The sequence below is a fragment of the Thamnophis elegans genome, chromosome Z (genome assembly GCF_009769535.1).
Source record: "Thamnophis elegans isolate rThaEle1 chromosome Z, rThaEle1.pri, whole genome shotgun sequence".
In the NCBI taxonomy this organism is placed as follows: Eukaryota; Metazoa; Chordata; class Lepidosauria; order Squamata; family Colubridae; genus Thamnophis; species Thamnophis elegans.
Window position 1 is genome coordinate 25,471,574 of NC_045558.1, and position 25,478 is coordinate 25,497,051.

The following is a 25,478-nucleotide window of genomic DNA, read 5'->3' on the forward strand; positions in this document are numbered from 1 at the left end:
CTCATTTTATCAACCTCGGAAGGATGGAAGGATGAGTTAACCTCAATCATTAATGTCTGGGCAATGCAATCCCCACACATCTCGGTGGCTCTAGATGATAGGGAGGGCTGATTTTCAGAAAGTTTCTCACTTCACCATGTCACTTTTGCATTATGTATTATTTTATGTGAAGATTGTGGTAAGCATGATAAAACAACTTGGACAAACTACACTACAATATGAATGCTTATATGTCTTAAAACTTGTGTGAAAAAAAAATTAGAAAATTAGTACAATTAGTACAATCTGAGATGAGATAGTGGCATAACTGGATGGAAAATAGACTATTTCAGAGCTCTAGAGTGGACAGGAAAATTGAAAAACACATGGCAAACCAGTTCCATAATGTTGCTAAGAAGACATATCCATGTAGTCATCAGGAGTTAAGGACAAATGTAAAGGTACCAATATACCACTGGAGACAATATTCTGTTTAAACTAGGGGAGAGGGATGTGGAGCTCCTCAGATTCCATTTTTCATGATATTCCAAACACATTCATTCAGTGAAATGTCAACATGAGCAACATAGTTTCCTGTCATGCTCCGCCATGACATTACCAAATTATACCACCAGCCTTAAAATATAGAGTTTGGGGGGGGGGGATTTACCCACACAAAAAATAAGAAAAATTGAAAATGCTAAAATGTAAATGATAACAGTGCCATCCAACTTGCCTTTGGTTTTCCAGCCAACACAATGTTGGTGATGCTTACTTTAAGCATCTTAAAACAAAAATGGGATTCAAATGTTTGGAACTTGTGAGAAGAAATGTTTCAATTCCCGCTCTCTTAATCTCTTATAATAACTTTCTCAATACATTTGTGTACAAATATCATTCAATACCAAAAATATCAGTAAAATGAAATACAACTTTACAGCTCTTCTAAACATTCTAAGTAAGTACTGTACATGAAATAAAAACACACATAAACTTCATTAAATTTAACATTAATTAAACTGAAATTGAAATTGCATCAATTTTAGCTTTTTTTCTGATCACCCATTTTTGCCACTGTGTCATCCACTTTTTGAAATTTTGTGCCACACCTCACTCAAATGTCCAATTTAGCAATAAGGAAACCATAGTTCATCAAATCCCCTTTGGACATTTCAGTATCGTGACAAGAGGGGAAAATTTACATATACATATACATATACATATACATATACATATACATATACATATACATATACATATACATATACATATACATATACATATACATATACATATACATATACGTGTGTGTGTGTGTGTGTGTCTTTGGTTATTCGGGTTTTGTCCCGTGTAAAATTAGAAGTGTCTTGGCGACGTTTCGACGAAGTTTCATTCGTCATCTTCAGGCTTCGTGCTTCCAGGAGCAATGTGAAATCTCGGCTCCTGGAATCACGAAGCCTGAAGATGATGAATGAGATTTTGTCAAAACGTCGCCAAGACACCTCCAATTTTACTTGAGAGAAAACCTGAATAACCAAAGACCTATATATATATATTTCAATGAGATATAGATGCTCATTATATCTAAACAAGGTGTACTTCATCTTAACAGTGGCAACAGTGGGGGAATAGTCAACTTCATTTTTATTTTCCTTAAGCCACACTCATAGTTCAATATAAAAGTAAAGCATGTTTAAATAAAGGCACTTGATGTCTTTATGATCATGACAAAGGAACTATATAACACTAAGCCATACAACCATTTCTATGTCTCAAATTACACTTTCAATAGTTTCCTTCATCTCCAATAATAACCAAACAATACAAAATTACGTACGAAAAAAGATGAACTGCATCACTTTTCTCTTTGATAAAATCTCTCCTATATTTCATAAATTCACGTAGAGTTACCAGTGGATTTTCAGATATGGTGAACTTGTTATCAGTACCCCAGGTTTCCATGGCAACCAAGACTATTCTGGTGTTCAGTTGTTCTTTATAAATCTAGCACATTAGGAAAATGAATGATCATAAAATAATAGTGTCAATATTGTTTTGTTAAGCAGTATACAAAAAAGTGACTAAATCCAATACTTACATTAATCACAGTCATATATAGATGTGTCACACACAGATGTGTCCAATCCATAGCATGCAGACTACATATGACCCTGGACAGCTAGTAATGCAGCCCCACAAGATTGTAAACTTTTAATATTATTATGTGATTTATATTCATTAACTAATTATATAGTTTACATGCAGCCTAAAACAATTCCTCTTCACTTAGTGCAGCCCAAGCACCCCAAAAGTTTAGACAACCATAGTTTAATATATTAAATTCATTGTGAAAAAGCTAAACTGTTTTAACGTCATTCTTTTGAAAGGTGGAGTGCTTCAGAATTGACCAGAGCTTTAATAGAATGCCAGGTGAAACACATACACAACCAAAAAATACAGCACCTGCCATTCTGCTTCTGTTTTTCATTCATATTTATCTAAGAATCAAGCGAAGTAGAATTGCTGAATAATGAATTAACATTTTCTTTTGTCCCCTTTGACTTTAAATTGGCATTCCTTTATTAACACAGGTATACTGTATATATACACAGACACACAGATACACACACACACACACAAACACTGACTCTATGACATAGAGTGAGTGAGATAGTGGTTTCTATCTCACTCACAGAGAGGCTGATAAAGAGACACACAGAAATAGTTATAGGTAGATAGAAGATAGATGGATGGATGGATGGATGGATGGATGGATGGATGGATGGATGGATGGATGGATGGATGGGCGGGCGGGCGGGCGGGCGGGCGGGCGGGCAGGCAGGTAGGCAGGCAGGCAGGTAGGCAGGCAGGCAGGCAGACTTTGAGAATTATACTTACTAAATCTGCCATATTCACTACTGATTTTGCAAAGCTGTTTGTGTGACCAACTGATAATCGATGTTTTTTCAGCTAAAAAAAAAAACAGACAAATTCCAAACATCTTTCTGAAACATCATGTGCTTTCAGGAATGACTTCAGCCAAAGATTACCTTTTACTTCAGATATGTGGGTTACGGGCTACTTATTCAAGTATAAATATATATATATATTTAAATCAATACAGCACTATAAAAATTAAAAATACCAAATGACTTTGTTGTTTGGTGAGCTTCCAGGCAACATAAATTGGTAATCTAATATCTGTATACTGTGGGTCAGCTTTTATACACATTGGAGGAGAGAGGTGCCCACAAGATAATGCAAATGTCTACAGAACAACAGCACTTTAAAAAATCCAAATTAGATGCAATATCTTTATTACGATCAACTTCATAACCACAAGACTATGTGCAAGCATTCAAGCTCTTTTTATATATGCAACCTGACATACATCAAGCTTAAATTGCTGGTAATGAGTATGCTAATGTATAGAGTTAAATTTATTCTGATATCAAAACTGCACTGCTTTTGTTCCTACAGATTTTTCGCCTTTAATTTTTCTTAATAATTATTTATCACAATAGAAAGCTGCAGTACATTTTAAAAAGTAGAATCATATGTGCTATCAGTAGCATATTTAATGTGTTTGGTTTATGAACAGGCTAGACCCGGGATGGCGAACCTATGGCAAGCGTGCCACAGGTAGCACGCGGAGGCATTTGCCAGGGCACGTGAGGTGTTGCCCTGTCAGCTGGCCAGCACGCATGTGCGCACTGGCCAGTTTTCAGTCTTTTTTTAGTCATTTTTCACCCTCCCCAGGCTCTAGAGGCTTTATAGGAACCTGGGGAGGGCAAAAACAGCTCCCCGCCACCCCCTGAGGCCCTCCGGAGGCTTTAGGAGTTTCCCTGAAGCCTCCGGGGCACAAAAAAACAGCCATATGGCAAACCAGAAGTTCAGGAATTGACTTTGCTTGTAGAGCCGGTTTAAGCCCTCCAGAGGCTTCAGGGGCCTTTCGGAGGCTTCCCTGAAGGCTCAGGAGGACAAAAAATGACCCAATGAGCAAACTGGTTTGCTCCTAGGGCTGTTTTTAGTGACTTCCGGTTTGCTCATAGGGTTGTTTTTCATCCTCTGGAGGCTACAGGGAAACGTCCGGAAGGCTCCTGAAGCCTCCAGAGGGCTTCCAGGGGGCGGGGGAGACTGTTTTCATCTTCCTATAAAGCCTCTGGAGCCTGCGGAGGGCGAAAAAAGCATGAAAAATGGGGGAGCGCCTGTCATGCACGCATGTGTGCTGGGGGTCGCACATTGCATTATGGCATTACGGCACACCTGGGCATGAACCCCCTGCGCTCCCCCTGCTTATGGCACATGAGCCAAAAAAGGTTCACCATTAAGAGACTAATGTTCTCTTAAAGTTTAAAAAGTTGGACTATCAGATTGAATTTGGCTATAAAAGTTGCATGGGGTCTGAAAAAGTATTTAATCATTTTTCATTTTCCAAGTTAAAAAAACATTTTTGAAGGCCAGGCAAATCATCCTTCCTTCTGAACTTCTGCAGTATAGGTAATACCCCATTTAACTGACCATCCCTGCCCATGCGGACTCAAGGACACAGAAATAGTTTAGCATGTGCAACGATATATTTGGAGTATCTTATACCTGCTAATCAATAGACAGAAAGAACAAGTCATTGTGTGAACCTCTTTTTCTCAGCTATGAAATTATAATCCATATGGCAGCTAAATTCTGTTTTCACAATAAAAACAAGGTAACAACTGATGCAAGTTTGAATCACATGTCTTTTCTATTTGGTTAATTATTTGTATGGAGCATGCTAGTGGTTCATCAAAATAAAATTGATTGATTGAAACTCCTCTTGTGTGCTCTTAAATATAAATACATATTAATTGTTTTTTTTTAAAGACCCAGTTGCAACATTAAAAGGAGCATCAGGGCGCGTGTTATATCTGATACCTTACCAAAACAAAGTGGCCTCAATATTGCTGATTCCAACAACCTGATCAGATGAGAGCTGTATGTGCTTACTGGTCCTCCTTTTACAATCTACATATATGTCATATGTCATTTTCTAGATATGACTACTCTTCTATATTAGATTTTGTCCTAACAAAAGCAACACAGAGTTGTTCAGCTTATCTCTAAATTTGTACTTGTAAAATGCCAATCTCAGAAGATTCTTTATCTGCATTTCTGGAAACAATTATAAATTTAAATTATATGAGGCACCTATGATACAATCATAATTATAATCTTCTATGTATTCCATATCATAATATTAATTACTGAAAGAAAAGGTGAAAGGATCATGAGAATAATATTGTAATGCAACAAAAATATAAAATATGGTAGAACATAAGAAATATACAATTGGATAATAAAACACTTGGCTTTTGTAATATTTTGCATTGTTAATGCTGTTTTTATAGCATTTCATTTTCCTTGAGGATTAGACCTTAGGTATCCAAAAGAGTACCATTAACTAGAGTCATTGGCCTTTGATATAAACACATTGCATCCTCTAGTCTTGTGTACTTGTGATCCAAAATCTAACACAAGTGTGTAAGCCATAGACTTATGTCATAGTGTCATAAGCCATGGCTCACCAATCACACACACACCCACATAAACACACAATATACATCACTAGATCTTAATCATTAGATCAAATTGGCTCTATATTATACTTTGGAAGAGCCTCTTCCAGCTATGGGATCTGTGCTATAATCCCTTGCCTACCCTTAAAAAGATCCTGATTACGACTCAAGAAGGAAATATGGCAAACTTAAATTAAGCCCAACAATAATTTAAAAGAAAGCATTTGTTAAAGGGAAATGAGTCTTCCATTCTACTAAGGCATGGGTACTCAATAGAATGGTGACAAAAAATTGAAAACCGGGGAAGAAGAATAAAGCAGAAGTCAACACTATTCAGTTTCTGCTGCTGCTGCTGCTGCTGCTTCTGCTTCTGCTTCTGCTTCTTCTTCTGCTTCTTCTTCCTCTTCCTCTTCTTCTTCCTCCTCCTCCTCCTCCTCCTCCTCCTCCTCCTCTTCCCTGTCTACATCAAACTATAAATTGCCAGAATAAAGCCGGCTTTTTGACTTTGTTATTGACCAAAAATAAGCCATTATTGGTATCTGTTTCTGATATTACCCAACATACCAGCAGATGGATTGGACTCTGTGTGTCTCCATATTCACACAGTGTGTTGTTATGTGCTAAGAACCTCCAGTTCAGAACATTGGCTTTACACTTAGCAGCTCCAACTCTCAACCTCTTCAGGGTTCTCCAAGTAGCACAAGGATCCAGTTTATTATTAAACAGACATATATAAGATACTACTATTAGTTACTTCATTTTCCATATATTTTGAGGATTATAGTGAGATTACACAAAGATCACTACTTTGATTAATGGCTGTTCTGCTTATTCCTATTTCAGTATATTTCAATACTTTATAAATAGCTGAACTGAAGATTCAGAACAAGAATTGGAATTAAATTCAGCTTTTGGCAATAATGACCAAAATCATTTTTACACATACGTACACCTTTCTCTGCTTGGCAATCGCAAGTATGGATAGCTGTATAAACATAAGGGCAATCGAAGAGTCTCATGTGACACCCAATAAAATACAGCTACTTTCTTTCCTATTCCTTGAAGAAGCAAGAAAACAATCAATAACCTCTTCTTCTTCTAAGAGACACCTGATATAATGGTTTAAATGAGATCCCCTCCCCTGTTTACTTAGAGCCTAAATGAGGAATTACGATTCCACTGTAATGGAAATTCCATTTTAAAAAATCTGGAACGGGAGGAGGGGGAGAAATACCTTCTGACGTAAAAAGATTTATCTCTAGATTTGCTTGTATATAGTATAAGAAAAAATAATAATGCATATGTAGGCCAAACATAAAGGGAATCCTTGCAAAGAAATATAAAGTTTGATTTAAAAAGCCAACCTATACATTCATGGCATGATAGAGGGCATGATCCATTCCACTTCAGCCTATACCATGACATACTGTATCTTTGTTCAAGCACCCGTAATTCTAACAGAATGCCTACAGAAAGATTTGCTGACTCAATATTGCTTAAAGTCATTCTTGCTCCTGAAATAAATATATTGGCATTAGGTTCGATTCGCTAAAAAATTCTCTAATCACCAGCAGTTTTAAGAAAAATCCATGCCCAAAATGTAGCTAAATCAGTTTTGCAAAGTTACAGTGTAATGTATATATTTCAGATTTCTTTTTCAATAGCTAAGCTCCCTGATGATCCAGACTAATTTTTTAAGAAGGTGGTATGCCGTAAAACAAAGTACCCACCTTCTAACAAAATCTGCTTTTCCATGAATGCTTCTGACCTCACATAAACATCCCAGACATCTTTAGATTTCGATAATTACTGCCTAGTGTTTTGCATAAATATGATCCCATGACCAGAAAAAAGCCAAAGATAGCATCATAAGATAATACAGAACAGCATTTTGATAAACAGATGTTTTGAGTCTAGTTCCATTATGGAAGACAGTTTATGAACAAGCAAATATCTTCCCATTAGAAGTGTTTACAAAAGGATCTCTGCATGTATGTAAAATTCCAAATTTATTTACTGACTAAAAAGATTGTTTATGTTTGGTGTAGATACTATACTACCGTGGGATCTGAGGTCATGAACGGTTCTGACCATGACCAAACGGCATGCCAAACAAAAAATCCAGTAAATGTTTCACTCTGTTCACGAACACATCCTCGGGTGGTGATCAAACACAGCCGCAACAATTTTTCCTTCTGCGCCTTGTGTGTGTGTGTGCGCGTGCATGTGCAGTCAGTCTTGCTTCTGGTCACAACCAAATTGAGCGAAGTCCTGGAACAGATTATGGTCGTGACTAGAGGTCCCACTGTATTAGAGAGAATATAATCACAACTAAAGATGAAAAAGGTATTTCCAATCTCCAGTGTGATGCAACAAATATACAGAGGGTCTTCAATAGAAAGCTATCCAACTTCTATCTCCAGAGAGAGGTAATCCAACCACTCAATAGTTAATATAAATAGCTCTTTAAAATCTGTGAATGAATTACAAAGCTAAATATGGTCTTCAGGAAAATTATTCAGAAAAAAAGAATGTTATATTCTGTAAAAAAAAAAAAAAGCCAAGTTCTGTTGTAATTACCAATCTAATCTCTGCTCTTAGATGTCCTGTTGAGTGACTTCCAGCACAGTTCCAGACAGCCCGACTTCAGTGGAATGATTAGAATCATTTTGCAATAGGTACATTATTGTTGAATCTATTATAGACACAAAGCTATGCATGCATTATTGATAACTTTTAAAAAGCCTTGTATGTAAAACCTCACCATTAGATGATCGTTTACAATCATTAGCTCGACATATTTTGTTTCATCTTCAACTCTAGGTAGATTCAGTTGGACCTACAGAAAGAGGAAGATGCTGTATATATTTAAAAAGGTCAGCAACAAACACCTGGTTTCTAGACTAATTATTCTGAGCTGATTTCTTTCCTTCGTTGCACTTAAAACTAATTCATGATACCCAATTAGAAAAAGAAAATATCAGGATGTGTAACATTTGAATGACAGAAAAGTAAGCAATCTAGTTCTAATGTAAGCTTAGAAGAAATATAAGAGATAATTTTATATTGCTATATTGACCATGCTATATTTATATTGCTATATGGACTTAAATGGGCAGCATATAGATTTCATAAATAAATTTAATAAGCAATTTTCAAAATACGGTTTGATAAGATTCCATCCTTTTAAAGGAATTCCTATAGCCTTTAGCTTCATTAGTGAATTCCTCTATGTATTAAATATCTTCAAAGCCATATGTTTTATTAATGGCTGATGTTTATATTTGTGCTTTTTTATATTAAAAATATACATCACAACATGCCCATTCTGTGTGATGTTATTTTTTCACAGGTTTTATATACTTTATCAATAATGCCCAGAATGCTACCCCCAAATGCAGGGCATAAGGATACCTAAGAATATTCTATGTTTGGTTCAATGTTCAGGCAAGTAGTATGAATTGATATTATTTCCTTCTCTATTTCTTTTTTAAAATGCAAATGTTCAACATCTCATAAAACAGTCAACCTTGAAATTTCTCGGTTCTTAACACTTTGGGCATTTATCTTTCTTAATACATATTATTTCTTTATATTTTAGCTCCTGCAATAAATAACAGGTGAAATTGTATGGTGACATCCATTCCCTGGTCAGATTGTAGACCCACAGCTTAGTCAAATGCAAGTAATATTAACACTCACTCATCAAAATGAAGATAAAATGCTTGATATTGAAGAGATGTGTCAACTACACCCACTAAGAGCAATTTTTAAATAACAAAGATTCAATTTGATTGTCTTAAACAGTCATGCTATAGAAAATCATTTTTTTGTTGGTTTTGCAATCGGCAAAATGAAAGGAGACATTTGCTTTCCTCCCAGCCTCTGATGAGACTATTCTTTTTGGATTGATATCTATTATCAAAGAACACTGTTGGATGTTCTCAGCATGAAAAAGGGGGCTTATAATGGAGACATGAGGAAGCAGGCAAAATCATCTGCCTTGAATTTCCTGAAAAAGGAAGGCTGAATGATATTTTTTTTGTAAAAGATTGCAAAAATAAATAACAGGATAGGAGGGCATACCTGCCTTTTTCTTCTTTTATATCTTGATTTCACACCAAATTTCTGTGATGTAGTATTCATGTGCCAGAATTCTGAATGGGACACACATTACAATCAGTTTAATGACAGTTAAGCAAGACAAGAACTTTTAAAAGCAAAATAAATAAAGCACAAGGTTGAATAAATAACCTATTTTAAGTATTTTAAGAATTACTCAGAACTCAAGAAAATACTAGACATAGTCATATTATCTACTGCCACAAAAATAAGATATTGGAAATTCATCAGTGCAAAGGCTGGCATTTTTACTAAAAAAAACTGCTTTGTAACAAGTTCATGAATTTGACAAGTGGGTTATAGAGTGATGAAAGCTGAAACAAAATAGTTTTTAAGGTACACTGAAAAACTTCAAATTAAATTAAAGCAAACAATAAGGAAAGGAAATAAACATAAAGGAAATATAAACACTCAGAATAGTTTCTTGCATAATGTATTCTTGGACGCAGATATTAGCCTTGGAAAGGCATTTTTTTCATTAACAAATGAGACTTTTTACATATAAACAGGGTATTAAAAAAGAAGTTATGAAAATTCAAGCTAAAATGTAATCATCAGGCATTTACAAGACAATGAAAATGCTGTTTAATAAGCACATGATCTATATAGTGGTGATATCAAATGATACTCTAAAACATGACAAACTATATGAAGCCACAACATTGGTCAAATCTTGACATTAACCTTTTTCAGGCATTTAAAAATCAATAACAGGAAATTCATCTGTAACAAATTTGCTTCCACACATGCATGCACACATGCCACATACTCTCGATGCAACTTAGAATCCTGATTCCCAAGGGTTCTAACTCTCATGGAGAGCCTCTCAAAAAAAAAAAAAAAGGTTGGTTCCAGTTTTCCCATGTTCTGTTTTTAAGAAAACTGGAATAGAGAAAGGTGAAGTAAACATAAGACTTGCTTACTATAAATTAGTTTTGTGGAGGGAAGGGGAGTCTCGTTTTCATAAATTGAAATTTCTGTTAGAACGGATTAAAATCTTATGGAACCAAAAATATTCTCTTGAAATGTTCAGCATTTGGACAGGAACTGTTTTCTAACAGGTTAGCTTTGTATGTATAACAGGTTAGTCTCTTTTGACCTATAAAGACTCTTCTTTCGAAAGCCAATCATTGAATTACTATTGCAATATCAAAAGTCTACAAATCTTTTTTGGAAAATGTGTTGTTTTCTAATCCTGTGTTCAGAGAGGCTTTTATAATATTAACAACAACAGAATAAAAATAACCAGCAATGATTTAACTACAAAATAAATGCAACAATAAGAGTATTAAAAATATACCAGATGGAAGATAATCCAAAGGAAATTCAAATAATCTGGATTTGTATACAGAGTGTAAATGGAATTCCTCCTAAAATAAAAGACATCTAAATTTAGTAAATCATTCTAAGGCTGATACTTTAGCTAGATCTATGCATTTTTATACCCAGGAAATTGCAGATCATAGTATTCTGAATATATGCATATAGACACATATAAGCACCAATTCACATACACACACTTGCATACTTTTATACATATATGCAAATATATACATTAAAGAATATCTTTCTAAACTCATTTTTATTTCTGAATTCTTACAACTAGAATCTATGTAAGAAGTGCAAGTCATATATTAACTAGTTAAAGAATAATCTGAGGATAATTGTATTTTAATTCTACAGTACTTACTTGAGATGTACAATTTTCTTCTGGCTCAATAAGATATGTGTGATTCCCATCATAGAACATTCCACTGTTAAAAAAAAGGCAGCTCTCTGACTTGCATGTTATAATTTAACTAAGTAAACATAAAATAATACTACATGCAAAAGAGAAACTCATGTAGAAATGGGCTATTATTGCCCCGTAATTTTTAATCCTCCAACTAGCTTGTGAGGTTAATTTTAGTTGTTTCCTGAGATAAATCCTGAGGAATTTCCTCTCTTCTCCTCTTATGAACAGCACAACTATTTACTACCTTCCATGCTATTATATAATACACCTGTTGCAGAATTCTTCACAGTACAGAAAAAAAATCATATGAAACTATTATTTATTGACCATAGTAATTTTTAGTTTTAATTCTTTATACTGGCAGTGGCAGCACTTATGCTTTGCCACCAGTGGGCAGTAAAAATTGCCAGCTGATAAAAATGTCTTACAGTATTTATTTTAGGATAGTTAGGATCTTGCTTTAAATACATGCTTATTAACTACAACAATTTCAAGAAATGTTTATTTGTAACTATCTGCAGTTCTCAAGTCTGTGAGCCTATTGAAAGTCAATACCTTTTGCAAATCTACAAAACACGATGCCAATGATTTGGGAACTAATCTTTAGCACTGTATGCAAATGAGACAGTAATATACTTTCTCTATATTGTACAGAAGGACAGTATACTGAAAATATATTGTTACATACTAGAGGTTGCATTTGAGAATTCTTGCACTAAACCTTTGTTTCTAAAGGATTTGCCTTTAATATAGAGTGCCATTTTAAAAATAGTAATAGCATATCTTTCAGTTCAAATTTCTACACAGTGCTATCAAATCAGTTCATGCAGTTATCCCACATATGGTAACAATGGTTAGTAAATCCACTGTAGTTAAATTTTAGGATTATATTTACCCACTGATAGATTTTTTAAAAATGACAATGGAGCCAATTATTTTAGAGGGTTAAGCTCTCCCGAATTGTCTGTGTTCCAGCAGAGACCAGCTTACAATTTGCAAGAGATATTCTCTTCCCCGGAATTCCTATATTTTTTAATGTAATCAGAATACAACTGGAAGGGATATTGAAGGTCTTGCAAACCAATCCCCTGCTCAAGCAGGATAACTTATACCGGGGATGGTGAACCTCTTTGGCACTGAGTGCCGAAAAGGGAACATGTGCACACATGCTCGTCTTTGACGCAACCCAGAAGAGGAGCTGCCCAGTGGGTATGTATACAGCGGAAAATGAACTTCCGGTTTTCAGTGCATACAAGCTACTCTTTTGGTCACTGACATGCATGTGCAAGCTACGATCAGCTGGCCATCGCGCATCGCGCATGCTCACACTGGAAAATGGAGGATCAGCTCTTCTAGTTTCCCGCACGCACAAAGACCAGCTGATCATTGCGCACCCATGTGCACCATAAACCCAGAAGAGCAATGGGAGACACTGCACGTGCCAGGCAACATGGCTCCATGTGCCACTTCAGGCATACGTGCCATTGATTCACCATCATGGCCCTATACAATTTGAGACAAAACAAGTCTTTTCTTAAAAATCTCCATTGATAAAGGCAAACTGTTCCATTGGTTAATTGTTCTCACTATTAGTAAGTTTTTTCTTAATTCCAGGTTGCCTCTCTCCTTGATTAGTTTCCATCCATTGTTTTTTTCCCTATACTTTGATGCTTTCTTCATATGTTTTAGTCTTCAGGCCTTTAATCATCCTAGTTGTTCTTCTCTGCACTCTTTCCAAAGTGTCAGCACCATTTTGTAATGTAGTGTCCAAAATTGGATGCAGTGTTCCAGGTGTGCTCTTACTAAGGTTTTATAAAGTGGTACTGATACTTCAAGTGATTTTAATTCTATGCCTCTGTTTGTACAACACAGGATTGTATTAGGTTTTTTTGGTTGCTGCCACACATTGCTGGCTCATATGTAAATAATCATCCACTAGCACTCCAAGGTCCCTCTCCCACTTAATGTTTTTGAGCCATAATTTCGCTAATCTGTACTTGTACTTTTGGCTTTTCCTGCCTAAGTGTAAAACCTTGCTTGTCTCCCCATTAAATTTCATTTTGTTGGATAGGGGCCATTTTTCAAGTCTGTCAAGATCTTTTTGGATCCTGAGCTTATCTTCTGTGGTGTTGGCTATTCCTGCTAGCTTAATGTCATCTGTAAATTTGATGAGTTCCCCTTCTATTCTCTCATCTAAGTCATTTATGAAGATATTGAAGAGTAATGGGCATAAGATAGAACCTTGTTGTATACCACTGCTTACTTCCCTTCATGTAGATGCAGTACCATTAAGAACTACTCCTTGAGCACAATTTGTCAGTCAATTGCAAATCCATCTGATGGTGATGCTGTCTAACCCACATTTTTCTAGCTTACTAAAAAGTAGACTGTGGTCCACTTTGTCAAGTGCTTTATTGAAATCTAAGTATACTATCTCCCAATCATTTCACTGGTCTATTAATTTAGTCAGTTTGTCAAAGACTAAAATAAGATTGTGCATGATCTGTATTTAACAAACTCATTCCAGCTTCTAGTTATAACTTTACTTGTTTCTAGATGTTCGCAGATCTGTTTTTTGATTATCTTTCCCAGTATATTCCTAAATATTGATATTATGCTGATTAGTCTGTAGTTTCATGTTTCCCACTCCTTTTTTTTAAAGATGGAAATCACATCAGCTCTTTCCCAATCCTCAAATAGTGCCACAGTGCTCCAGGATTTTTGAAAGATATGGTACAATGGTTTTGAGATAACATCTGCCAGCTCCTTCAGAACTCTGGGTTGTAATCTGTCAGGTCCCTCTGATTTATATTTTTTGTGCTATCAAAGATCTATGCTGGTGGTAGGAGTTAAAAAGAACATAGTAGTTCTATCCTTTTTCAGTTTTTGTGCTCTCTAAACATCAATATCTCTGAATACTGGAAAGCCAAATGTTTCCTGCATAACAAGAAAGAGGTTCAGCTCCCTGTTTGGCTATTCAAAGCAGGTCAGACTATAAATAAAAGAAGAAACTACAGATAGTTCTTGGTTTATAATGGCAATTGGGACTACAACTGCCATCACTAAACAATGTAATAATAAAGCAAGATATCATGTGACCGCACCGCTTAATGATGACAATTTGACCTGGTTTCCATTGCTAAATGAATCATCATGGGTCATTAAGTAAGGACATCATAAGGTTACCATTTGCAACCTCCTGTCAACTTCCCAATTCCTTTTGCTTGCTGGATACAAAGAAGGTCATAAATGGTGATCACATGACCATAGAGACACTGCAACAGCCATGACTTTGAGATACAGTTGTGCCACTTATTATGTATAATCACATGTTTGAACAGTCACTGAATGAGTGGTCATAAATTGAGAAATACCCGTAGAGTTGTAAGGGCAACCTGGAGGACAACATCTGATCTCAGGAAGGTGTTCAGATTTGTGTGTACAAGTTCAGTGGAATGACAGAATTAGAAAAGTATTCATGAGGCAGTCCCTCTTACAACAATAAGTTATATTGTGAATAAGTACTATCACTTTAATCTCACATACAGTTGCTTTTATTCCATATATAATGTTATTCTCATTTCACTGCAGTTATTTCTTGAAAAGTTCAATACAAACAAAGAAGTGGAATTACACAAATTTTAGTTTTAGAAGATCTACACTCTAAAATTTCAGAAACTTAAAAAAGGGAAAATAAGGAAAAAATATAACTACGCTATTGTATTCTATAGATCAACAACTTTTTGAAGAAAGAGCTGAAAATCAAAATCAATTTAGAAAGTTTATTTATATAGCATCTATTTTTCTGAACAGATAAAATATGTTACAGGATACAGCACTGCACATAATTGCCTCCCTAGCTATGTCCTCTTTTGCATTTACTGTAGATCCTTCAAGGAACTGAATCTCTCTTGGCCAAGTATTTTTAATACTTGGATTCTGACCTTGCATGTATAACTGGCAAGCTGATTAAATAATGTATGTTATGCATTAGACTATGGCAGGTTTATATACTGCATTATCAGTGGGATGAACTAAGGAATAACTAGCTACTCATCTATTCCCCAGAGACTACGATTTTTACTTAAAACAATCAATATCTGTTTGTACAGTTGCAATATTTTTTTATTTTGAAATCAATGCATATTTTCATCAAGGATCCTTTTAGGCAGATTCCTCTTCATTTGCATGTACTTAGTTTTTAATATGAATATATTATTTGTACTACCTGGTTAAATTAATTACTGATTTCTGATCATCGTTAAAAACTGAGTTTTAATTCTTCTCCTTGATTTTTCCTAGCGACAGTTGTTTAGTACATTTTTTCTATTTACTAAGCATTTAATTAATCACATTTATATGAGTGTATTAGATGGACAGGCAGAAATTTTTAGTTTTCATTATCTTTTGAAATTTTGCTTTTGCTGTTGTTACGGATTTATAAAGATTGTACATAAATTGTCACTGCAATCGTTTTTTAAAGATTGTACATAAATTGTCATTGCATACATACATGTATATCGATGTCTTTATTTCCTTTCAGGATAACAAACTTTATACAAAACATAGATAGGATAAATAATAAGCAAAAGAACAAAAGTCAGAAGATAAACAGAAATTAAAAGGAAATTGAACTAAATCTATTTTACACCACAGCATTCTTTATCCCAAAGGTGTTTTTTCAAGAGGCAACTGGACTTTCTGGTTTTCTTTGAAGACGTTTCACTTCTCATCCAAATGGGTGTGGAGCCTTTTTAGAACTGTTGAAAAGCCTCTGTTGTAGACTGGAGATAATGTCATATCTGCCCCCCTCTCTGTTGAGAGAAAGCTGTTTAATTTTGACATAGATGGCCTCTTTGACCCCTTTTTCAAACCAGCGATCCTCTGTGTCCAAAATGTGTACTTTGCTGTATTTAAAAGAGTGGCATTTGTCTTTTAAATGCATATGGACTGCTGAATCTAGTCCTGATGGGTTTGTTCTCCTATGTTGTGCCATGTGTTTATAAAGTAATTGGTTTTTTTGTTTCCCTAATGTACAGATCTGCACATGATTCACTGCATTGTACTGTTTATACCACATTGCTCAGTTTGTGTTTTATCCTTGGGGTGAATAAGCTTCTGCCTTACTGTTTTCTTGGGTTTGAAGTATGCATGTATGTTATGTTGGCTGAGGGGGTCAAAGAAACCATCTATGTCAAAACTGAACAGATCTCTCTTAACAGAGGAGGAGGGATATGACGTCATCTATTTTCAGTCTACAACAGTCCTTTCAACAGTTCCAAAAAGGCTCCACACCAATCTGCACCACTCAGGTGACGCTGATGACACAGATAACCTGCCAGGTGATCTTAATGACCCACTAAAACAATGCAAATGACCAGCTGTCTGCAAAGAGTTTAAATCCTTCCATTCCCCACCATCCAGTAACAGCTGAAGAAGCTGGCACACGCCCGACCGAAGCCCAGGACATATCAGCTTGCAGATTGATGCATCTGACAGAGAAAATGTTTCCAAAAAATGCTCACCGACCTGTATACTGCAATAAATTCGGATGAAAGCTAGTTGGAGAGTCCAATCAAGGATTTTTGTAGGAACCACGTTGTAACACATCCACTGGGCTTAGACTGAATTGAAAAATCTGAGGTGCCAGCACAGGAGGCATGGCTAAAGATCTTCAATTCAGTCCAGGGCAGACATAATTAACCTATGCTTGGACTCTCCAAGCAGCACAAAGGAGAAGCGAAACGTCATCAAAGAAAAACCAGAAAGTCTTGAAAAAGAATCTTTGGACAACCATGACCTGGATGACTGAGAATCTCCATAAACATAGTATTCATTATATTTCTTCCTAACTTTATATCCTTGGCAAATAATATTTGCTTTTAAATCTAGTTTAAGTTATGCATTTGGCTTTCAAATTACTCATTATAATATTTTTCAACAACTCCAATAACGTATTCTCAATCTTCTACTTCTTCTCAAGTCATTAACTCTCTTCTGAAGAAAAGGCTAGCTAGTAAGGTCATCTTCACATTAGAGAGTCTGGCTTGCACAGAATACCTCAGGATAAAACTGGGTTTTGCTTGCATTTGTGGTATACTGCCTAAAATATTCCCAAATTGATTAGTCTTGAGTTTTTATCATTAGCATGAATGCAACATGAAGCATGGAAAAAAAATAAAGCTAGCATTGTACTTTACTGATTCTTTAAATTACTGAAAAGGAATAGGGACCAGAAATGGGACAGATAGAATGACAGATCATTAGGAAGAGAACTAAAGAACTAAAACTTTACTATAAAAGAAGATCATGCAGCCAAAACCTAAAAGACCTGCATTTAAAGTACTATTTTAGGATGATACTCAGTTGTAAGACATGAACCTAGTGTGCAGCCTGACATCAATACCTGAGAAGATTCTGGGAAAATAATCAAGCAACAAATTTGAGAACACTTAGAGACAAACAAAGTCATAACCAGAAATCAACATGGCTTTACCAAAAACAGATCGTGCAAGACTGCATTCTTTGACAATGTGGCAAAATTAGAGGACCAGCAAAGTGCTGCCAATCTAATTCACCTGGACTTAAGCAAGGTATTTGATAAAGTAGACCACAACTTAATATTTGATAAGAAAGAAAATGTGGGTTAGACATTATCACCAAATGGATTTGTAACTGTTGATCAACCTCACTCAATGTGTAATCTTTAATGGAACTGCATCTACCTGGAGGGAAATGTGCAGTGGGATACTCCAAGGCTCTGTCTTAGGTCCAGTACTCTTTAATATTTTCATCAATGATTTGGATGAGGAGATAGATGGGAACTCAACGAAGCTGCAGATGATAACCAGCTGGTAAGAGTAGGCAATACTTCAAAAGACACACTCAAGATACAGAAGGATCTTGAACACTGACTAACAAAATAGTATTCAATGGTGAGAAAAGTAATGTTCTACATTTAGGCAAGAAAAAACAAATGCATAGGTATAGTGTAAGTGGTACATGACTCAATAGTAATAATTGTAAAAAGGATCTTGGGACTCCTAGTGGACATTCCCTTAAATATGAGCCAGTGGCATATTACAGCTGCCAAAAGAAGCCAAAGTAGTCCTAGGCATTAACAAGGTAGAATCAAGATCACACGAAGTGTTAATACCACTTTATAATGCCCTGCTAAGACCACACTAGGAATACTGTGTCCAGTTTTGGCTGCCACGATATAAAAAAGATGTTGAGATTCTAGAAAGAGTGCAGAAAAGAACAACAAAGATGATTAGGGGCCTTGAGACTAAAAGAAAAGTTTCAGGAATTGGGTATGTTCTAGTTTAATGAAAAGGATGACATGATAGCAGTGTTCCAATATCTAAGAGGCTCCCAAAAAAAGAATGGGTCAACCTATTCTTCAAATCACCTGAAGGCAGGACAAAAAGCAATGGATGGAAACTAATCAAGAAGACAACTAACTTGACAGTTGGAACAATTAATCAGTGGAATGACTTGCCTCCAGAAGTTGTGGGTGTTAGTTTTTAAGAAGAGATTGGATAACTATTTGTCTGAAATGATATATGGTTTCTTGCTTGAACAGTGAGTTGGACTGAACTCCAAAGTCCCTTCTAACTCTGTTATTCTGTTAATTTGCCCAAAATTTGCAAAAGCGTTTGTGTCTGTGTGCATGTGCGCACAAGTGCAGAAAGAGAGAAGGAGACACACAGACAGAAATCACCAGTTTCATATCGTGGTAAAGGTATCAGGCTAGCAACCTGTGAGTTCTAGTTCTGCCTTGGGCATTAAGTCAGCTGGGTGACCTTGGATCAGTTACTTTCTCTCAGCCCCAGGAAGGAGGAAATGGCAAATCATTTCTGAAAAACCTTGCCAGGAAAACTACAAGAGTATGTCCAGGCAGTCTCCAAAAATGAATGATTATATATTAATTCCTTTGTTTTGCCCACGTGCACGTGTGTGTGTGTGTGTGTGTGTGTGTGTGTGTGTGTGTGTGAGAGAGAGAGAGAGAGAGAGAGAGAGCATGCACACACCAATCTGACAAGAGATAAAATGAACAATTTAAAACCCACACACATATACTCCTACGTGCAACTAAATACAATCCTCAATTCTGAAAAATATGTATATAATAATTTTTAAATGTATTTTGAAAAGTGATACTGAAAGAATTAAGCCATCAATCAATGAAGTTCCCCTAAGATAAGTGCCAGCCTTTCAGGGAAATTGGAAGATGACAGAGAATCCTGAGATAAGTGCTTCTATTTATAACAGCAGCATCCCTCAATTGACCTTAGAAGTAATATCTTACTAGGATGAGTATTCTGAAGCATGAAGTATGAAATATGCATATGAAATATAAGCATATGAATCCATATTGTATGACATATAAACAAACAAGTAAATAATCCTTAGCATTTAGAATGTATTAAATTTTTAATATACATTAATTCAAAAATTACAGTATTGCAAAATAGAGTAGCGTTCCCAGTGTTACTGGTTAGATAGGAGTAGGAAAAGGCTATAAGGGCTTGCCTAAATTCCTTTTATTAATTTGCATAAGCCTGCAGTTGGGATAAGATCTGAAGCACAGATTTCACACAACAGCATACGGGTAGTCCTTGATTTATGACCATTTGTTCAGCAACCATTTAAAGTTATTATGATGCTAAATGAAGGGACTTATGATCCCTTCCTGAGATTTTGCACACTGAACCATCTCTCTGGTCACAATTGCAATCTAGGTGCTTGAAAACTGGTTCACATTTACAATTGGTTGCCAAGTGTCGCAAAATAATGTGATTGCCACTTACAATCTACCTTGCCAGTTCTCCAGAAAATTAATGCAAGGAAGGCTTAAAAAGTCACTGCTGCTTAGCAAAAAAATTCTCTCTGGTCTCTGGCAGAAAAAAGTCCACGCCTAAATCCCAGCAGGATTCTCAGCCCAAAGCATTTTTAAACCAGAGTGTAAAGAATTCTGAAATCTTTCACTTCTTAGCTGAAAATCCCCTGAGGCTGAAATCCAAGCAAGATTTTCAGCAATGGAGGATTTTCCGTCCCAGAGTGGAGAGCCCAAGCGATTTTTCAGTGCCAAGCAAAGCTTCTTGACTTTGGAGCTAATCTATTTAACACTTTTATTTATTTAACATTTGCAATCAAACCCAACTATGAATTGATTCTAATCAATCAATTTTCATAACACTGTCCAATCTCTATTCTAAAGAAGTAGAGCAGGCTTAGTTTTTAGCAGAAAATGAAATTTAAAAACCACCTTGTTCCATTTTAATCATTTCATTTTAATCTTAACAGAAACTTACTGAAGTCCATGGCAGGTGGACAGAGCAACAAATGAATCTGGATTCCCTCTGATGTGACCTTGATAATAACAATGTTCTCCTCCCTGCAATTAGAACAAAGACTATGAATTCATTTTATTTCCAACATGTCCCAAAGACAGTTCTTAGTCCAACCCCAAAATAAGTTGTAAAATCAGATAAGCTGAAATAAATGGCTGAACAATACACGGATAACTACATGGGCCTTCCTGTGTACCTGATCTAAAGGTTAGCCCAAACAAAGTAATTTCTTTCCTTCTTTCTTTCTTTCTTTCTTTCTTTCTTTCTTTCTTTCTTTCTTTCTTTCTTTCTTTTTTGGCTTACTCTTGCTTAGAATGCTGACTTATAATTGAAAAAGACAGGAAAGACCAGAAATACTGGTACTAGTTCTGCTCTGTTCTTTCTTTTTTTCTCTTTTATTTATTAATCAAATTAGTCATCATCCATCTCCTAAGTAACTCTGGGTGGTTTACAATTAATAAATGTACCGATATATAGCTTTATATCAGGCAGTGTTTACTTTTAAATGTACACAATTTTAATAGAATATTGTCAATGGATCTAATGAAAGAATTAAAGAATTCTTCCAAGTAGGTTTTATTTCCACATTCAGGTAGCCCTTGACTTACGACCACAATTGAGCCCAGAATTTCTGTTGTTAAGTGAGACATTTGTTTAGTGAGCTTTGCCCCATCTTACAACCTTTCTTGACACAGTTGTTAAGTGAATCACTGCAGTTGTTACAGAATTAACATGGTTGTTTAAGTGAATCTGGCTTCCCCCTTGACTTTGCTTGTGAGAAGGTTGCAAAAATATGACCTTGGGACACAGCAACGGTCATAAGTATGAACCAGTTGCCAAACATCTCAATTTGGTCAAATGTGGCCACAGGAATGCTTCAAAGGTCTTAAGTGTGACAAATGGCCACGTCACTTTTTTCAATGCCGTTGTAACTTTGAATGGTCACTAAATGAACTGTTGTACGTTGAGGACTGTCTGTACTTTCCCCACCCCCAAAAGATTATAAAACTTCACAATAAATGATTGCAATTAAATTGAGACAGAAAATACTTCTGCTCATCTTCAAGACAAACAGATCCTAGTTTGAATACGGTCAATGAATTTAACAACTTAGGTTTAAGGTTTAAGGTTTAAGGTTTATTGGGATTTATATGCCGCCCTTTTCCCTGAGGGGACTCAGGGCGGCTTACAACCACAGGGGAGGGGGGTGCAAGGTCAGAAACAAACAATATGTGCACAAAGAAAAAATAATAAAACACAACTTTCATTCAGCAATCAAACACTCGGGCGGGTAATTGGAACCTATCCCCAGGCCTGCTGGGAGAGCCAGATCTTGAGGGCTGCGCGGAAGGTCTGGATAGTGGTGAGGGTACGGATCTCCATGGGGAGCTCGTTCCACAGGGTCGGGGCAGCAACAGAAAAGGCTCTCCTCCGTGTGGTCGCCAGTCGACATTGACTGGCAGATGGGATTCGGAGGAGGCCCAATCTGTGCGATCTAATTGGTCGATTTAGGGAGGTAATCGGCAGAAGGCGGTCTCTCAAGTACCCAGATCCACTACCATGGAGTGCTTTAAAGATGGTCATCAGTATCCTGAAGCGCACCCGGAGACCAACAGGTAGCCAGTGCAGCTCGCGGAGGACAGGTGTAACGTGGGCGAACCGCGGTGCGCCCACTATCACTCGCGCGGCTGCATTTTGGACTAGCTGTAGTCGCCGGATGCACCTCAGGGGCAACCCCATGTAGAGCCCATTGCAGTATTCCAGTCTAGAGATCACAAGGGCTCGAGTGACTGTTGTGAGAGCCCCCCGGTCTAGGTAGGGCCGCAACTGGCGGACCAGGCGAACCTGGGCAAATGCCCCCCTGGTCACAGCCGACAGCTGGTGATCAAAAGTCAGCTGTGGATCCAGGAGGACTCCTAAGTTGCGGACCCTATCTGAGGGGTATAAAATTTGACCCCCCAGCCTAAGCGTTGGTGTATTAGCCAAATTATTGGGGGGGAAGCACAACAGCCACTCGGTCTTATCCGGGTTGAGTACCAGTTTGTTAGCACTCATCCAGTTCTTAATGGCCTCCAAACCCTGGTTCATCACGTCCACCGCTTCATTGAGTTGGCACGGGGCGGACAGATACAATTGCGTATCGTCCGCATATTGATGGTATTTTATCCCGTGCCTCCGAATGATCTCGCCCAGCGGTTTCATGTATATGTTAAATAGTAGGGGGGATAGGACCGAACCCTGAGGTACCCCACATGTTAGGGGCCTCAGGGACGATCTCTGCCCCCCGACCAACACCGACTGCGACCTGTCCGAGAGGTAGGAGGAGAACCACCGCAGAACAGTGCCTCCCACTCCCACCTCCCGCAGTCGTCGCAGAAGGATACCATGGTCGATGGTATCGAAAGCCGCTGAGAGGTCAAGGAGAACCAGGATGGACGCATAGCCTCCATCTCTGGCCCTCCAGAGATCATCGGTCAATGCGACCAAAGCGGTTTCTGTGCTGTAACCAGGTCTGAAGCCGGACTGGAAGGGGTCAAGATAGCTAGCTTCCTCCAAGGCCCGTTGAAGCTGAAAGGCCACCACCTTCTCGACAACCTTCCCGATAAAGGGAAGGTTGGAGACAGGACGAAAGTTGTTTAAGATGGCTGGATCTAACGATGGTTTCTTCAGGAGGGGTCTCACCACCGCCGTTTTAAGTACGGCGGGGAAGTGCCCCTCCCGAAGGGAGGCGGTGACAACCGCCTGGATCCAGCCATGTGTCACCTCCCTGCTGTTAGCCACCAACCAGGAGGGACACGGGTCCAAAATACAAGTGGAGGCACTTACAGCTCGAATGGCCTTGTCCACATCCCCAGAGGCAACTTCCTGGAACTCAACCCAGAGCTGATGTAACAAATCCTGTGACTCAGCTGGACCTACTGCGGTGGAGTCCAAGTCCGATCGAAACCGAGCTACTTTGTCCGCCAAGAATTGAGCATAATCCTCAGCCCTACCCTGCAAGGGGTCTCCCGCATCCCTCCTATTGAGGAGGGAGCGGGTTATCCTAAACAGGGCGGCTGGGCGCGACTCGGCGGACGCAACCAAGGCAGAAATATATGATCTTTTTGCGGTTCTTAATGCTCGGACATAGTCCTTGGTGCAGGTAGTCAAGAGTGCTCGGTTCGCCTCGGACCTATCGGACCTCCACTGGTGCTCTAGGCATCTCCTCCGGCGTTTCTTCTCCCGGAGTTCCTCGGTGAACCAGGGAGCTCTCCGGGATCCACTGACCCGGAGGGGCCGTAGTGGCGCAATCCGGTCGAGAGACTCCGACGCCGCCGAGTACCAGGTGGCAGCCAGAGTCTCCGCCGAACTGTGGGCGAGAGTATCAGGAATAACCCCAAGCTCCGTCTGGAACCTCAAAGGGTCCATAAGTCGCCTGGGGCGGAACCACCTGGTCGGTTCCTCCTCCCTACGGTGGGGGTTTGGCCTCCGGAAGTCAAGCCTCAGTAGGCAATGGTCTGACCACGACAGGGGTATGATCTCATTACCCTTCAGACCAAGATCACACATCCACTGCTCCGAGAGAAATACGAGGTCGAGCATGTGACCCGCTGCATGGGTTGGGCCCCGAATTACTTGGGTCAAGCCCATGGCTGTCATGGAAGCCATGAACTCCTGCGCCCCATCAGAGCGTTCACCGAGTGATGGCAAGTTGAAATCCCCCAGAACTATAAGCCTGGGGAACTCAACCGCCAGCTCGGCTACTGACTCGAGGAGCGAGGGGAGGGATGCTGCAACGCAGTTGGGAGGCAGGTACGTTAGCAGCAAACCCACTTGACCCTTGAGGTCCAACTTTATCAGCAGAGACTCACACCCGACAAGCTCCGGAGCAGGGACCCTACGAGGTAACAGAGACTCCCGGATTACAATAGCCACACCGCCACCCCTTCCCTGGGCTCTCGGCTGATGAAGCACCTGAAATCCCTCTGGGCACATCTCTACAAGGGGGACTCCTCCTTCTGTGCCCAGCCAGGTTTCAGTAATACATGCCAGGTCTGCCCTCTCGTCAACAATTAAGTCCCGGACGAGGGGAGCTTTGTGAACAACAGACCTGGCATTTAGCGACAACAGCCTGAGACCAGGGTCCTGACTACTCGCGCCATCTGGTCTTGGAGTGGGACTCCTAGGGCCGGAAGGAGGGATCTCTGTAATGTAGCGAACCCTCCTTCCCCGGTAATGGCCAGCCCTAAGGTCCCCGCCGTATCTGCCTCTCCCTGTCACGACCGCTATGCTCCGACCCACTCCCATGTCCATGGTCCCCCCAACCACCCCGGTACCCCCCGCCTTCCCCAGCAGGTCCTCCGAGTCAAACATTCTCATTTATCCACACTAACAATTCCCACGTAAAAATTTAAAACATATAAAATACAAGGGTAACAATTACTAAAAGTGGGCCATTCATTCAAGTCCAGCCAACTCCCATACACTCAACATACTATTTAAAATTGCGCAGCTATAATATATAATAATATGGAAACAGTGGAGGAAGCGATGGTCTGCTCCTCTCCCTTCTTATGTCCTGGGGAAACTTAGCTCCATTGAATATGTATTTACTTTGAAAGATCATACAGTCAGTTGCCATATATGGCTTAAACCAGTATTTTTCAAACTTGGCAACTTCAGAGTCATTAGGCTTTAACCTCCCAGCAAGCTAAAATTTAAAGTCCACACATCTTTAATTTGCCAAGTTTTAAA

At 38.3% G+C, this 25,478-nt stretch overlaps 1 protein-coding gene across 5 annotated transcripts in view; it reads right to left on the reverse strand.

Annotated features, from left to right (window-relative positions):
* The window catches only part of ADAM22 (ADAM metallopeptidase domain 22), a 169,483-nt gene that overhangs the window by 60,434 nt on the left and 83,571 nt on the right, over positions 1 to 25,478 (reverse strand). For all 5 annotated transcript variants that reach the window (XM_032238212.1, XM_032238211.1, XM_032238210.1 and 2 more), the window contains exons 5-11: positions 20,706 to 20,788; positions 11,344 to 11,407; positions 10,954 to 11,023; positions 9,618 to 9,688; positions 8,296 to 8,370; positions 2,878 to 2,949; positions 1,817 to 1,983 (exon numbers count right to left, since the gene is read on the reverse strand). In XM_032238212.1, the coding sequence (XP_032094103.1) occupies positions 1,817 to 1,983; positions 2,878 to 2,949; positions 8,296 to 8,370; positions 9,618 to 9,688; positions 10,954 to 11,023; positions 11,344 to 11,407; positions 20,706 to 20,788 (602 nt within the window). The remainder of the gene's footprint in view (positions 1 to 1,816; positions 1,984 to 2,877; positions 2,950 to 8,295; positions 8,371 to 9,617; positions 9,689 to 10,953; positions 11,024 to 11,343; positions 11,408 to 20,705; positions 20,789 to 25,478) is intronic.